This window comes from Lissotriton helveticus, chromosome 11 (genome assembly GCF_964261635.1).
Source record: "Lissotriton helveticus chromosome 11, aLisHel1.1, whole genome shotgun sequence".
NCBI lineage: Eukaryota > Metazoa > Chordata > Amphibia > Caudata > Salamandridae > Lissotriton > Lissotriton helveticus.
In genome coordinates, this window is record NC_136072.1 from 747,371,228 (window position 1) to 747,385,614 (window position 14,387).

General features: G+C 46.4%; 1 protein-coding gene across 2 annotated transcripts in view; it reads right to left on the reverse strand.

Moving 5' to 3' along the window:
• Window positions 1-14,387, reverse strand: part of LRRTM4 (leucine rich repeat transmembrane neuronal 4) — a 1,979,041-nt gene that overhangs the window by 122,162 nt on the left and 1,842,492 nt on the right. The window contains exon 4 of one of the 2 annotated variants that reach the window (XM_078666619.1): window positions 1,466-1,547. The exons of the other annotated variant lie outside the window; for it this stretch is intronic. Within the exon in view, the coding sequence (XP_078522745.1) occupies window positions 1,503-1,547 (45 nt within the window). The 3' untranslated portion in view covers window positions 1,466-1,502. The remainder of the gene's footprint in view (window positions 1-1,465; window positions 1,548-14,387) is intronic. 2 annotated transcript variants of the gene reach the window in all.

The window sequence follows — 14,387 nt, forward strand, 5'->3', positions numbered from 1 at the left end:
TGATTGAATAACAAGGCAGTACAAGCAAAACTTACACTTTATAGTATGTACTGTTGTACTACAAAATGTACCGCAAAGTGCAATTTACAAAACAAGCCATTCTCGTTTAAATGGGTAAGTAGACTCACTAGAGATATGAGATTTCAATGAAAGCCTCAGGAAGCATCCGAGTTCAATGAATGCTTTCAATGAAGAACTAAGCACTACAAAGGTGTGTTTTAACATGACTCTACTAATTGAAAGTGAAGGACCCATAACACGAGAATTTTAGGCAGTGTCCAGAGTGAAGGAGTTGAATATATGTTGCAGGGGTCAATGGGACAATACATATGTGATGAATACATACTGTCATGTGGTAATTGAGGGGTTGTTTGCTAGATGTGTAAGACAATACGAGGGAAACTGAAGAACCTGTTGAAAACAAATGCAGTAGTGCTTATGTTGTGTAGTGTTATAGGAACCAATTATCTACAGGGGCGTAACACAGGCCCCTGCAGCCCCCGCGGTGTGGGGGGGGCCCTCACCCTTCAGGGGGCCCCGTCAGCACCGTACTTCTGCTGGGGGGCACTAGATTGAGCCCGGAGGGGGCCCCTTCACGTACCCTGCAGGGGGGGCCCCTCAAGGTTCGTTACGCCACTGATTATCTACCATATTTAGGATGCTCTACATATCTACAGAATGACTAGACATAGCGAATAAGAGTTTGCTTACAGTCAATGTAGCTATGATGTCAATATTGGGTGTGCTGTATGTGAAATGAACAATGTAAATCAAAGTGAGTTTTTGATACCAACACTAAAGATAAAACAGAATTCTGGAACTTGAAGGAGCCATAAAAAATGAAGAGTTGGTGGAATAAAATAAAATTGTGGGGTCAGTAGTTTTGAGAAGAAGTGGATACAGTGGTAGCCAGAAGGTCGTCAGAACGAGCTTATGAAACGTGGCAGGAAATTGAATAAGAACAATTTTAATAGGTGGTGGCAGAGATCAACATACAGACTGTAGCCTATGGCCAAAAATCTAAATGATTGATAGAAATGTGTAAGGGCAACAATGAAATTCTGGATATTTGCATTATAAATTAGAAAATTTGGGTCCTGAGACTGCTTCAGAAATCAAAATACATGTCTACGTAACAAATATTTTGACAATAAAGATGGCCTACTCAGAAATTAACAATATTTTTAATTGCATTAGCTGAAAGAGATGCCAGGGTGAGTGACAATGTAGTAGACCTGTATCAAATTTAGAGAGATTGATAGACAGTGAAGACATAATGCAGTCCAAGAGAATGAGGTAGTCCACGTGGAAATGAAGGGTAAATGTAATGTAGGATGGGCTGAAGAGTGACTTTATCTTTCTATGATGAAAAGTGGTTGGGGTATTTGATCTGCACATGCACTGACAGTCCTCCTTCAGCAGTCCCCCTAGATGGAACCGGTATTGAGGTTGAACTGCCTCTCACCTTTAGAGAAGGTGGTCTCTCCAAATCAGGGTTGAGGTCAGCATAGAGATGCTTGCACTGTGGCTGCCTGACAGTACCTGGCCTGTGGATAAAAGAAAGGGACTTCAGATCACTTTTCACTGTTGTCAGACCCGTAATATTTAGGGCAAGACACAATACGTGCAAATATTTTAAAACAAACTAAGCATGCTATCTTAAGCTAGTGGTAAAACATATCATTTTCTCCTCACATTCAGTACCCACATTTCTCAAGTATGGGCATCCCAACCCAGTATTAACTGCGATGCTGCACCTGTGGTCAGAATAGTGGGTAGACATGCAGTCCTAACGCAAAAAGTAGACACCAGCAGGCAAGTGCAATTTATGTCTTTGCAATCATAATTCTTGGTTCGCATTGCCATTGTGAGTCTTAGGAGGTATCTGACAATTTTATTCCTGAAAAAAGTATGTTTTTATTATTCACTACTACTATTCTCTCAATTTCATGCATAATTACATTTCATTCTTAGCACTATGGAGGTCTGTTCATACATGGATAGCTTTTTACCGTGTAAAGACTATGGCCTTCATCTGCTTTTGATATTCACCTATTTAGTGCTATGTGTAAATAAGACTGTTTTTTCATAGCTTAATTTTTGATCCACTTACTGACACATATATTTGCTGCTAATACCCTATGGTGTTGCTTTTTATTTAAATGCCTAAAATATGTTTGTGAGATTTGAGAAGGACAGCTATCGGTAAACCATTCGAGCTTCAAGTTTATTTATTAGATGATGTAGTGAAGATCACATGTTTTAGTACTTCAATTTACTTTCTGATCCACGGCTGGTTGTTGCACCTTCTTCCCTAAAGCAAATCTTGCACATAACAAAGGAAGGCAGGGCCATCTTTACCACAGTAAATGAACATTATTGACGTTGTAAGACTGGTTCAGGGTGGCAGCTTTGTGATGCTTACAAAGTATTTTACAGTACCTAATTTGCTGCAGCAAATTCTCGTTGTCACAACGTTTTGTTAAAGGGAAAAGGTAAGTAAAATCGCTGCACAACCCCTGCAGCATAAAAACAAGATAGTAGCAGGGTCATAGACCAGCGTGCGTTAATATGAGGGGTTGAATCCGTTTGAGAAATAGCATTCAATTACACAGACCCTAGTCACTCTAGGATGTATATTCCAATAAATATCAGACACCCCAGATATTCTCTAGTTATATGTTCCAACGAACTAGAGTGTTTTCCTTTCGTCATACTAGATTGTCTACCGAATTTTGTGTAACAGAAGGAAGGCAATTTCCTTTTAAGGGCCCTGATTCAAAGTTTGTTGGATTAAAGGTGCTATTTATTGCACCTGACAAAATCTGATGCCTCAAGGTTCAGAATAATGAGATTAATAGTGCACATTGCAAGCATTTGGGCAGTAACATGCGGATTTTGGTGCTGCATGTCTCAGTAAATACCAACAATTTTCCTGGTTAATTTCAGTAGGTTTGAAATGCTAAAATTTAAAGAACTGTGAGAGTTAACATGCCTGATTATTTATTCTCTTTCTCACTCTCTCTCTCTCTAACTCTCTCTCTCTCTGTCAATCAATCAATCAGGGGGTTTTAAGAACGCTAATCACCGATGAGGGTCGAAAGATGTTGGGGGGAGCCTCTCTGGTCAGTCGAAGAGCCAGGTCTTGATGGTCTTCCTGAAGATGTGCAGGGTGGGGGTGCGTCTGATATCTATCGGGAGGTCGTTCCAGGTCTTGGCCGCGATGTAGGAGAAGGTTATTCGGCCCTTTCTAGCTCTGTGGATGCGCGAGGGTGAGGTTGGCAGATCGGAGGTTCCTCTTGGGTACATGGAAAAAGATTATTTAATTGAGATATTCTGAACAGGTGTTGTGGAGGCATTTGTATGCGTGTGGGAGTATCTTGAAAGTTACTCTCTTTTCAAAGGGAGCCAGTTGAGGTTAAACAGGTATTGGAAGATGTGTTTGTGTTGAGGGATGCCGAGGACAAGTCTGGCAGCAGTGATTCTGTATGGTCTGGAGTTTGTGGAGCATAGGCTTGTTGAACCCGGCATAGGGGGCATTTCTGTAGTCCGGTATGCTGGTTATGAGTGCATGGGTGAAGTTCTTTCTTAATTCTGGGGGGATCCATTTGAATGTCTTTTGGACGATGCGGAGGGTGTTGAAGCAGGTGGAGGTGATGGCGTTCACCTGTCGGGCCATGGAGAGGGAGGAGTAGAGTACGATGGCGAGGTTTCAGGCATTATCTGTGGGGGTGAGGGGTCTACCGAGGGCGGGGGGCCACCAGGTGTTGTCCCATGCAGAGGGAGAGAGTCCGAGGGCGAAGACCTCTGTCTTCTCTGAGTTACGCTTCAGGCAGCTGCTGCTCATCCAGGATGTGATGTCCTTCATTCCTTCCTGGATGTTGAGTCTGGTGGTGAGGGGGTACTTGGTGAGGGAGAGGATAAACTGGGTGTCGTCTGCATAGGATACTATGCTGAGTCTATGCTGTATGACGACAGCGGTGATGGGGTCATGTAGATGTTGAAGATCGTGGGGTTGAGCAATGATACTTGGGGTACTCCGCAGTTGATCTCTGTGGGTTCGGAGAGGAAGGGTGGAAGTCTGCTTCTTTGAGTCCTGCCGGTCAGGAAGGAGCGGATCCAGTTGAGGGCGGTTCCCTGTATGCCAATGCCATGGAGTCTGGTGGTGAGTGGTTGAGAAGGATCAGGCAGTGTTTCCTTGGTCGGGGAGGGTGCAGATGTCGTCTGTGCGGCGACTAGAGTGGTCTCAGTGTTGTGGTTGCTGTGGAATCGGGGTTGGGAGGGGTTGAGGATGGAGTTTTTCTTCAATAAATTTCATTAGTTGGACGTTGACGGTCTTCTCAGTAACTTTGGCTGTGAAGGCGAGGAGGGAGATGGGTCGGTAGTTCTTGAGATCTGTGGGATCCGCGGAGGGATTTTTGAGTAGGGTTCTGAATTCAGTACATTTCCAGTCGTTGGTGAAGATGCCGGTTTCGAAGGTGGTGCTGATGGTGTGTCGTAGTTCCAGTGCGATAGGGTGGCGGCTCTGTGGAAGATGTGTGGGGGCAGGGGTCCATGGGGGCTCCTGAATGGATGCCTTTCATGGTCTATATGGTGTCTTTGGTAGTGACTGGGGTCCAGGAGGAGACGGTGGGCTGTCAGGCATTGCTGGAGGCGGGAGTGGTTTCGGAGTCCGGCGTCTGGTCGTTGAAGTTGTTATGTTTTGTTGCCCAATTTGTAAAGCGCAATGTATACCCGAAGATGTCTTGGCACTGATTCTGTCTGCCACGATGAGCAGAGTAATAGAACCTACTGATTGAAAAGCCAAGTTTTCAAAACTTTTCTAACTTGAAGCAAGGAAGGGGCAGACTTTATGCTGAATGGCAGGAAGTTTCAGGATGTGACTGCTCTGACCGCAAAGCTGCTGCCACCCCATTTATATTTTTTAAATCTAATAGAGTTTATTCTACACATGCCTGATGATCTTAGGTTTCGAAAGGTTTCTTTCAAAAAGGTGGGTCCGGAATCATGTAGCGCTTTATAGGTCAAACATAGGGCCTTGAATTTTATTCTGTTTTTAACCTTCAGCCAGTGAAGGTCTTTGAGTGCGGTGGAGTCTGAATGGTGCCTTGGCACTACTAGTAAAAGTCTGGCTGCAGAATTCTGGAGAACCTGCAATTTGTTCAGGTATTGGGCATATAGGCCCAAATAGAGACCGTAAAAATTGTCTATCTTTGATAGTACTAAGGTGGAGATCACTGACTTTCTTACTGACATAATCAGAAAGTTTAGAATTTTTTAAATAATTCTCAAGATGTTGTAGGAGAAGGAGATTACTGTATTGACTTGAATGCCTAAAAGTAGGTGCTCATCAATGATGACCCCCAGGCTTTCCTGGTGGGGACAGGAAGGGGTCCCATATCTGCAGCCCAGCATGGGTCAGACCAGAAATTGGGTTTATTGCCAAGTATGATCACCTCGGTATTCCCGGCATAGAGCTTAACACAGTGCTTGTCCATCCAGTCATAGATGTGGTTCATACAATGATGAATGAGGGGGCTGGTATCATATGCATTCTTAGTTGCTGATAGCACAGTTTGCTTATTATCTGCATACGATGTAAGAGAAAACCCGAAGGATTGAACCGTAGGATCCAGGTCTACAACATAAACATTAAAAAGGGTGAGACTAAGTGAGAAGCCCTGCCAAACACCACTGGGCAGACGGAACGAGTTTGAAGAGAAGATATTGATGTTGATCACATTTTCCCTGTCTGACAGGAAGGAGGAAACTAGTTTCAAGGCAAGGGTTTTAATGCCTTTTGCTTCCATACAGTGGATCAGGATGGAATGATCCACTATGTCGAATGCCGCAAACAGGCCCAGCAAGATGAGAGCGGTCCATCTTCCCCCTCGTCCAGGATGAACTTTAATTTATCAGTAGCCTTGATAAGGGCAGTCTCTGTGCTATGCTCCGATCTAAACCCAAATTGGGTGGGGTCTAGGTGATTGAAATCCTTAATGAACTGATTTAGTTGAATGTTCATCACTTTTTCAACTATTTTAGCAGGGAAGGGGAGTCTGGAGATTGTCCAGTGGTTAACGGGATCTTCGGGGTCCGCATTCATTTTTTTCAGAAGAGGCCGAATGGAGGCCTGTTTCCATTAGGAAGGAACGATTTCTGTTCTAAACATGTTGTTAAACATGCTTGAATAGTGATCTGCAATAATGTTGGGGACCAACTTGATAACTGAAGGCGGGCACGAATCATCTGGAGAGCCTGATTTGATGGTCAAAATTAGATCTTTTATTTGCGTCGAAGAAACCGGGGCAAATGAGTTGAGAGTATTCATTGTTGAATCATTGTTAGGACTGCCAAATCCATTGTTTTGATTGTTGGAAGGAGGATGATGGTTTTCAGTGTGATCAAAGGCTTTGAAAATTGAAGCTACTTTATCTTTAAAATGCAAGGCATTCTCATTGCAGATAGACTGGCTAATCCAATCCCCTTTGCAATCTGGTTATTTAGTGAGCTTATTAATAACTTGGTAAAGTTATTTAGCTGAGTTTTTAACTGATTCAATTTGTGATGAGAAATAAGCTGCTTTTTTCTGTTATCAACAGGGATTTATACTTGGTTACTAAGAGTTTATAATTTTCTCTCCCATGGGAATCATATTGGGCTCTCCATTTCCTATCTTGGCATCTGAAACCTTTTTTATCAAGCCTGAGGGCATCCGAAAACCAGGGGGCAGACAGCTGAGCCCTGCGTTGGCCCCTTTTCTTTATAGGGACTATTTGGGCGGAGGCGGAGTTGAGCCAGTTAGAATATGACTCTGCTGCGAGCTCAGCATTGTTGACAGCAGCGGGGGTTGACGACATTAGTAGCTGCTGTAAATGATTTTGATCAATATTAGCCCAGGCTCTAAGTGGAGCTGAGCAAAGCCCCTTACTCTGGAAAGTCATGAAGGCTCTTGATTTTCATGTGGAAGTGGGAGTGAAGCTTGTTGCAGAGATCCTGGGAAGGGGTGATGTCTGTGGTTTCGCTGGGGGGTTTGGTGAATTCATGGATGATGCCGAAGAGTTCCTTAGAATTGCTGGAGTTGGCAAGGATCTTGTTCTGGATGAATGTTCTTTTGGGGTATCTGATGCATTGGTGGTATTCTGTCAAGGTATTCTTGTAGGTGGTGCAGTCTTGCATGTATTTGCTGTTTCTCCAGTTCTTCTCTAGAAGTCTGCAGGTGCGTCTGGATTCTTGGAGGTCAGCGGTGGCCCTTCTCGGGCACTGTCTGTCAGGGTTATGTAGGGATGCAAGCTCGTCTGTGAAGTTGGTGGGCCATCTGTAGAGTTCTTTGGCTGCGAGGTTGGCGTCGGCCAAAGTGGCGGGAGCAGCACGGTTGAGGGTGGAGTTGAGCTGCTCCTCTGCGACCTTGCTCCAGTTCTTTAATGGAGGGCGGGGTGCTGGTTTGGGTGCAGTGGATTTGCTGATGTGAAAGTGTACGCAGTGGTGGTCCATCCAGGGGGGTTGCGTGGTGTGGCTGAAGTGGATGGTGTTGCCTCCTGTAAAGATGGGGTCGAGGGTGTGTCCTGCCTTGTGGGTGAGGGTGTTGAGTTGTTTCAGTCTGAGGTTGTCGAAGTTGTCAAGGAGTTGGGGTTGCCGAGGTTGTTGAGGTGGAAGTTGAGATCTCAGATGAGTATGTAGTCCATGAAGGCGATGGTGTGGGTTGCGAAGAGGTTGGCGATGGTAGTGGTGAATGTCATTCGAGTTCCAGTAGATCTGTAGGCAAGGGTGCCTCTTAACATTGTTCTGGGGCTGATCTGGAAATGGAGGAGTTTGGTGGTGGGCAGGCTGTCACTTGAGCTGGAGGTCGTGACTCAGAGGGAGCTCTTGTGTGCGATAGCGAGTCTTCCTCCTGGAAAGTTGGGGCAGTCTTTCCTATGGATCTTGTATCCGTCAGGGGATCGTGGTGGCGATGTCGGGGGCGGAGGTGTTATTGGTCCAAGTTTTCGTCAAGAAGGTGACGGCTGGCGAGAGGGTGTCGAGGAGGTCCCAAATTTCTACAGCATGCCTGTGCAGGTAACGCACCTTGAGGAGGATGCACCTCAGGGCTTAGGTGGTGTTGGTGTCCAGCATAGGGGCATCAACCGTGGTGGTGTGGATTGTGGTAAAGGTTTGGCAGCAGTGGCAACAGGAGAACTGACTGTAGGGGTGTTGGACATCAACAGCTGGCAGTTGTTGTTCCTGCCGGGTTTGGGTGTGAGGAGGGCAGCTGAGTCGTAACGGTGGGTGGGCGGAGAACCAGGGTCCCTGGCGCTGGCCGCAGTCAAGTCACGGACGGGCGCAGACCGGCTTGCCTATATAGAGAAGTAATTTGAGTTGTCGTGTGAGATGTTATCACTGATGTCATTGAACATGTCATGAGTGATGTAATATGTGAGGTCATACACAGGGCAATGTGGGGGGTGCATAAGTTATCGTTAGCTGGGGTAACTATAACTACTGAATATGTATTGTTTTCTATGTTTATAATCTGAACCTATCTAGAACGCCCCTGTGACCTTTGTTTTTTTTCCAAAGAATTTCTGTTTTTTAATCTAGTTCCTAATCATAACATCGCTGTAACCTTTAATTTTTTTCAGTGAGAATGTGTGTGAAAGCAGGCTATGTGCTGGCTTCCCCCAAATTTTGCCCCATTTTGGACTATTGACTGCTGGTTTTCAACTTTGAAATTACACTGAAGCCTACTTTCCAGACCTCAGTGACAGCGTTCTCTCATTTACACAAAATGGTATGTTTAATTGGATGGGCCCAATTGGTTATAGTACCCAGGGTATGTAAGGCTGACTGTCCACACATGAGCCTCAGTACTGCTTGTGCCTCTTTGTTTGTGACAAAGTGAAATCATGACTTTCAACTACCATTGGAGACTGAAGAGTATGTGCATACAATATATACAATATATAAGCCTCCTCTAAGCAGGCTGATGAAGCCCTTAGACAAGGAGCTGTACATTGTTAATAGAGACATGTATTTTTGTCTGTACAGCAACACCCTAAAGTTTTGGTGTTTGCTGGGGAGAGTTAATTAACCTTATAAGGGAATTGCAGTATTAAAGGTTGGTATTCCAATGCATATAAATCCTGACGGGGGCTCCCTAAGAACGCTCTGTAAGGAATCAAATTCAAGGGGACATCAAATGTGACTCAGTGGTGCAGTTGACATTAATGTAAAATTTAATGCTGGACACTTTTGCTCAAGTTGTCATTCTTGAACCCAGCTGGTTGAGTGGCCTTACAGCGGCACTGGGACTAAGACAGGTTTCTGCCCACCAGGGGAGACAAGAAACCAACTCCCAGGCCAGGAGCAAAGGCTGTTGCTGCACTGTATGTGTGCCCCCCCTCTCCCCCCCAGGATGGGCTGCAAATGGTGTTAGCCCAAAAGGGAAGCATCAAAGAGGGATGCAGCCTTTGAAGAGCTACTGCAACAACACTTCTGTGCAGGAAGCCTTTTGTTTCCTCTGGGCAGTGTAGAGCCAGGGTCAAATAAGGGAAAACCAGTTTCAGAACCAGTTTTCCACGGCGAAACAGCCCCTTGTAGCCACATCTCCTGGAGTGGGCTACCAAAGTCTCTACACTCGAGGAAGACTTCAACCATGTTGTTTGTGGCATGCAAGTTGCACTGTGGGACAGCCAGATGCCATACATCACTGAAACTGTCATTAGATAGGAAGGGACCTACTTACATCGGCTAGTGACCATGTTTTCCCCTGGGGCACTTTACTCAGATATAATGGGCAACTCTGGTACCTGAGACTTCAGTACATTGCTGGATTTAGAACAAGGACAAGAAGAAGACCACTTTGCACTTTTGGAAGTGCACAAAGAGAGGCTGCAACGTTGGAGCAACAGTGACTTCACCTGCTTCACTTTGGGATAGCAGAGCTTGGACCCTGTTCTGCATTCCTGACTCAGATAAAAGTTGATTTCCTGCTCCAATCCAAGACAGAGACTCCAAGGGTCAGTTGCCTGCCACCCCCAGAATGGAACTTGGGGCAATAAAGCTGGAAGAACCCAAATCGCCTTTCTGGTAGTAACCGCAGTTGTTTTGCCGCGACTGGATGCTTAGCACTCCGACAGACAATTTGTAACTAGCTAAGAGGTGCCCCCAAGCCTGTCAGACCCTTTGATGATGATTGTAACCGGATTCCTGTACTCCAAGGGACTCTGGCCTCCACCAAAGATTTGAACCGTGACCGCAGTGTTGCAAGATCAAAAGGTCTGCATCAGCAGTCCTTTGACCCCTGCATAGAAGGCGTAGTAGGAGCCTCAGATCCATGGACACAGTTGCCCCCCTCACCTGTGGACCGAGGACTCGACCAGACTTCACCCCCATGGACTGCACAGCATTTGGAGTCTCCATTGAGCATCTTTAAGCCGACATTCCTCAGCATTAGGACCACTCCATAGAAGTCAATGGCGGCTGTCCTGTAAAGTTTGGAATTTGCTCTGAAAATGCTGTGGTGGCTAGGTAACTTTCCAAAGATTTCTTTTGCGACTCCTAGACCTCTGTCCTGTTGGATTAGGTCACCCAACCCTGGTTAAAGTCCCCAAACTAAGTGTTACTAACTTTTCAAAATTGTTGTTTGCCAACAATTATTTGCGTGGCATTCAAAATTTATAAAAAGTTCTAACACCTGCATCGCTGGAAAACTCTGGCTGATTTTAATGATTAAGGTATCTAAAAAATCATAAAACTATTGTCTATTCTTTATAAATAGTAGTTGTTTCTCTTTCTTGTTTTGTAAATTTCTTATTCTGCTTATTGTTGCTGTTAAATGCTTTACACATTGTTTGTTTACTAATCCTTGCTGTTGTGTGCCATATCTATCAAAGGGTTGAGCTGAAGGTTAAGAATACACTTCTGACTGGACCCAAGACCGCATCTGTGAGTGTACTCCATGATGAGGCCTCACCCACTGCCATATCATGTAGTACACCTTGAACCTCAGTATATATAGTCATGAATGCCACCATATATTTTCTGTTTGCGCAATTTGATGCAAAATTGTTTTAAATGTATGCTCATACAGAGCTAAATCATGACTGCCTCTGCATAACTGGTCATTAATTTACCTTGCAGAATTACATGTATTTTTGTTAATTTACGGTGATATAATCTCAGTAACTGTAATGAAATCGTATGCTGACTGAACCTTATTGAAGTAATTTAAAAATGGCGCCCGCAATGTATTTCTGCGAGCGGGCTCCGTGAAGCCGTTTTCTGTGTTGATGGCAAAATGCTAATTGCGCATGTACGATGAAATGTTAAAATGGCGTGCCTCGCCGATAAACAAACTGTGGCCGAGGAAGGCGTTAGCCGAAACGCGTCCCAACCAGAGCATTTACATTTGTGAATAAAACAGATGCTTGATGGACCCGTGAGTGCGGTAACTTCTTTTTCGTAAAGGGAGTGTGAGCAGTAATATATATATATATATATGTATATATATATATATATATGACGGAAAATCTCTCCAAAGAAAAGAACAGAGGCCACACGGGGGGTTCAGAGCAGGACACAGGTTTATTTCAGAAGTCCCAGCGGCGGGGATGCATTTCGGCATGGATAGCCTTCCTCAGCGCCCAACGCTGTAAAGAATATCTCCCTGTTGCACTTGACCTGTGTAAAATACCCGCCCGCACCACAGTCTCCTCCCTCTGCAGCTGTCGACTGACCAATAGAAGTTCGTGCCAGGTAAGTCGGACTTCAAATCCCAGCAGGCACTGTGTCGGGGCTGCTGCGGTCGGTTTTCATGAGGGAGTAAGAAAGATCGTCAGATCGGTGCAGGCTCCAGGTAAGTTGGGAAGCCCAAAGATCCTATGAAATAACAGCGTCCGCCTTGGTCCCCGTGTATGCTGCAGCTACCATTCGCCATGGTGAAGATAGGGAGTGGGGGCAGTCAAATGCGAGACTGGGCGCCCATTAGAGCATAAATATCTCTGTCCGCTCACCGTCCATCTCATAGCTGCCGGTGGTCTTCGGGAATACTGATTCCTCAGTCTTGTGAATGCTGCAAGCAGCAGGGTGCCTTTAAAAATCCCGAGTCACTTCTTGCTGCAGGGCCTTCTGTGCTGTGCTGCAGGCAAGCTCAGTATATATAATGGAAAATCTCTCCAAAGAAAAGAACAGACGCCACCGGGGGTTCAGAGCAGGACACAGGTTTATGTCAGAAGTCCCAGCGGCGGCGGATGCATTTCGGCATGGATAGCCTTCCTCAGCGCCCAACGCTGTAAAGAGTTCCTCCCTGTTGCACTTGACCTGTGTAAAATACCCGCCCGCACCACAGTCTCCTCCCTCTGCAGCTGTCGACTGACCAATAGAAGTTTGTGCCAGGTAAGTCGGACTTCAAATCCCAGCAGGCACTGTGACGGCGTTGCTGGGGTCGGTTTTCATGAGGAAGTAAGAAAGATCATCAGATCGGTGCAGGCTCCAGGTAATGTTGGGAAGCCCAAGGATCCTATGAAATAACAGGGTCCGCCTTAGTCCCCGTGTATGCTGCAGCTACCATTCGCCATGGTGAAGATAGGGAGTGGGGGCAGTCAAATGCGAGACTGGGCGCCCATTAAAGCATAAATATCTCTGTCCGCTCACCGTCCATCTCATAGCTGACGGTGGTCTTCGGGAATACTGATTCCTCAGTCTTGTGAATGCTGCAAGCAGCAGGGTGCCTTTAAAAATCCTGAGTCACTTCTTGCTGCAGGGCCTTCTGTGCTGTGCTGCAGGCAAGCACAGTATATATGACGGAAAATCTCTCCAAAGAAAAGAATATATAATATTCACAGAAAAAACATAGGTTTCAGGGGCGTTATAGTTAGTTGGACAGTCCACTCGTACAAAACCATTGAAATTCCCCCGTTATAGTTAGTTCAGATAACTATCACTCACGCGCCCGTAATGCACTGCTGATGACGTCACATATTACATCACTCATGACATGGTCAGTGACATCACTCAGTAAGCGCCACAGAGCGTTGTTGCAGAGAGGTGTAAAAAGGGGCAGGCCTTCGAACACCTTTCTGCAACGCAGCTCCCTCTTGCATACTGGAGGTTCCTGGTGGGCTAGTTGGCCCCCAGGCCCCCCTAGTATTACTTCCGCATCTTACAACGCACCAGGGGGTGTGTTTGCAGAGTGCTGCAGGGAGGGGGCGTGGCCCCCCTCCTCAGGACTTTTATGGCCCTGGGGACCCCATCCCCCTGGGCCGGCCTGCCTACATATATTTTTTAAATTCTATGGGGAGGGGGGCTGCGTGGCCCCCCTCCCGGGCCACTTCTGGCCCCGGGGACCGCCTTCTTTGTTGAGGACCGTGGGGGGGTCCCCTATCCCCAAAAGGTTCCTCCGGCTCCCCACCTCCTGCGGGAGCCGGTATTGCTTTTCCACACTGGGATCTGCTAAGATGCAGCTCCCCGTGTGGAATAGCAATCTGCTTTGATATTTGGAAGAAAGAGCAGGTTTCCTGCTCTCTCTTCCAAATACCAAAGCAGAGTTTGCTATGGCAGGGCGGAAGCGGAGAGACTCCCGCCCTGCCATAGCAACCTGCAGTGTCCCGGGGTGGGCACCCCGGGACACTCCAGGAGCTGGCCATGGGGGTGGTGGTCCCCAGGGCCATGACAAGGCTCCAGGAAGGGGGCCCCTGGCCCCCTCCCACCATTTACAAAGCCCCAGGGGGTGGTGGTCCCCTGGGCTTGGGGGTCAGTCACGGACCCCCTAATTTTAATATTTAGAGCCCCGGGGAGGTGGCAATCCCCAGGGTGTGTGGGGGGCCATGAGCCCCCCGCAAATATTTTACATAAGGCCTGGGGGGTGGCCTTTGAGCCCTGCCACCCATTTAACTGAAAAAGCCCAGAGTGTGACTTTGTCCCTCCCGGGGGCCAAATATTAACGCAACGCAGGAGCTCCGCGCATTTTGCTGATTTAAAAAAAAAATACATTTTGGGGCCCTGGGGTTCCTTGTGGAACCCCCTAAGCAGGCCTAGGGGGTCAGGGTGTTTCTACCCTGCCCCCTTTTCGTGTTTTGCACATTTGTTTTACTGATTTCTTGTGCCTCGGTTCTACCGAGACACAAGATGGCTGCCAACACTTCCTGGTTTTAAGTGTTGACAGCCAATTAGCATAAAGCTTGTGATCGGGAGGGTGCGCGGATCCTGCGCGGCCATAGATATCGAAACTTTTTACATTTTGATTTTCTCAGCAACTACTGAAAAGATTTACAGCATTTAACAAAAAGTGTTTTTTCTGAACCAAGGGTTACCTTTCTGCAAAATTTGGTGTAATTCCGTTCAGCAGTTCGGGCTGTAGCCGTGTCTAAACTTTCCTATGGGAAATTGCATGGGGAAAACACATTTTGGGA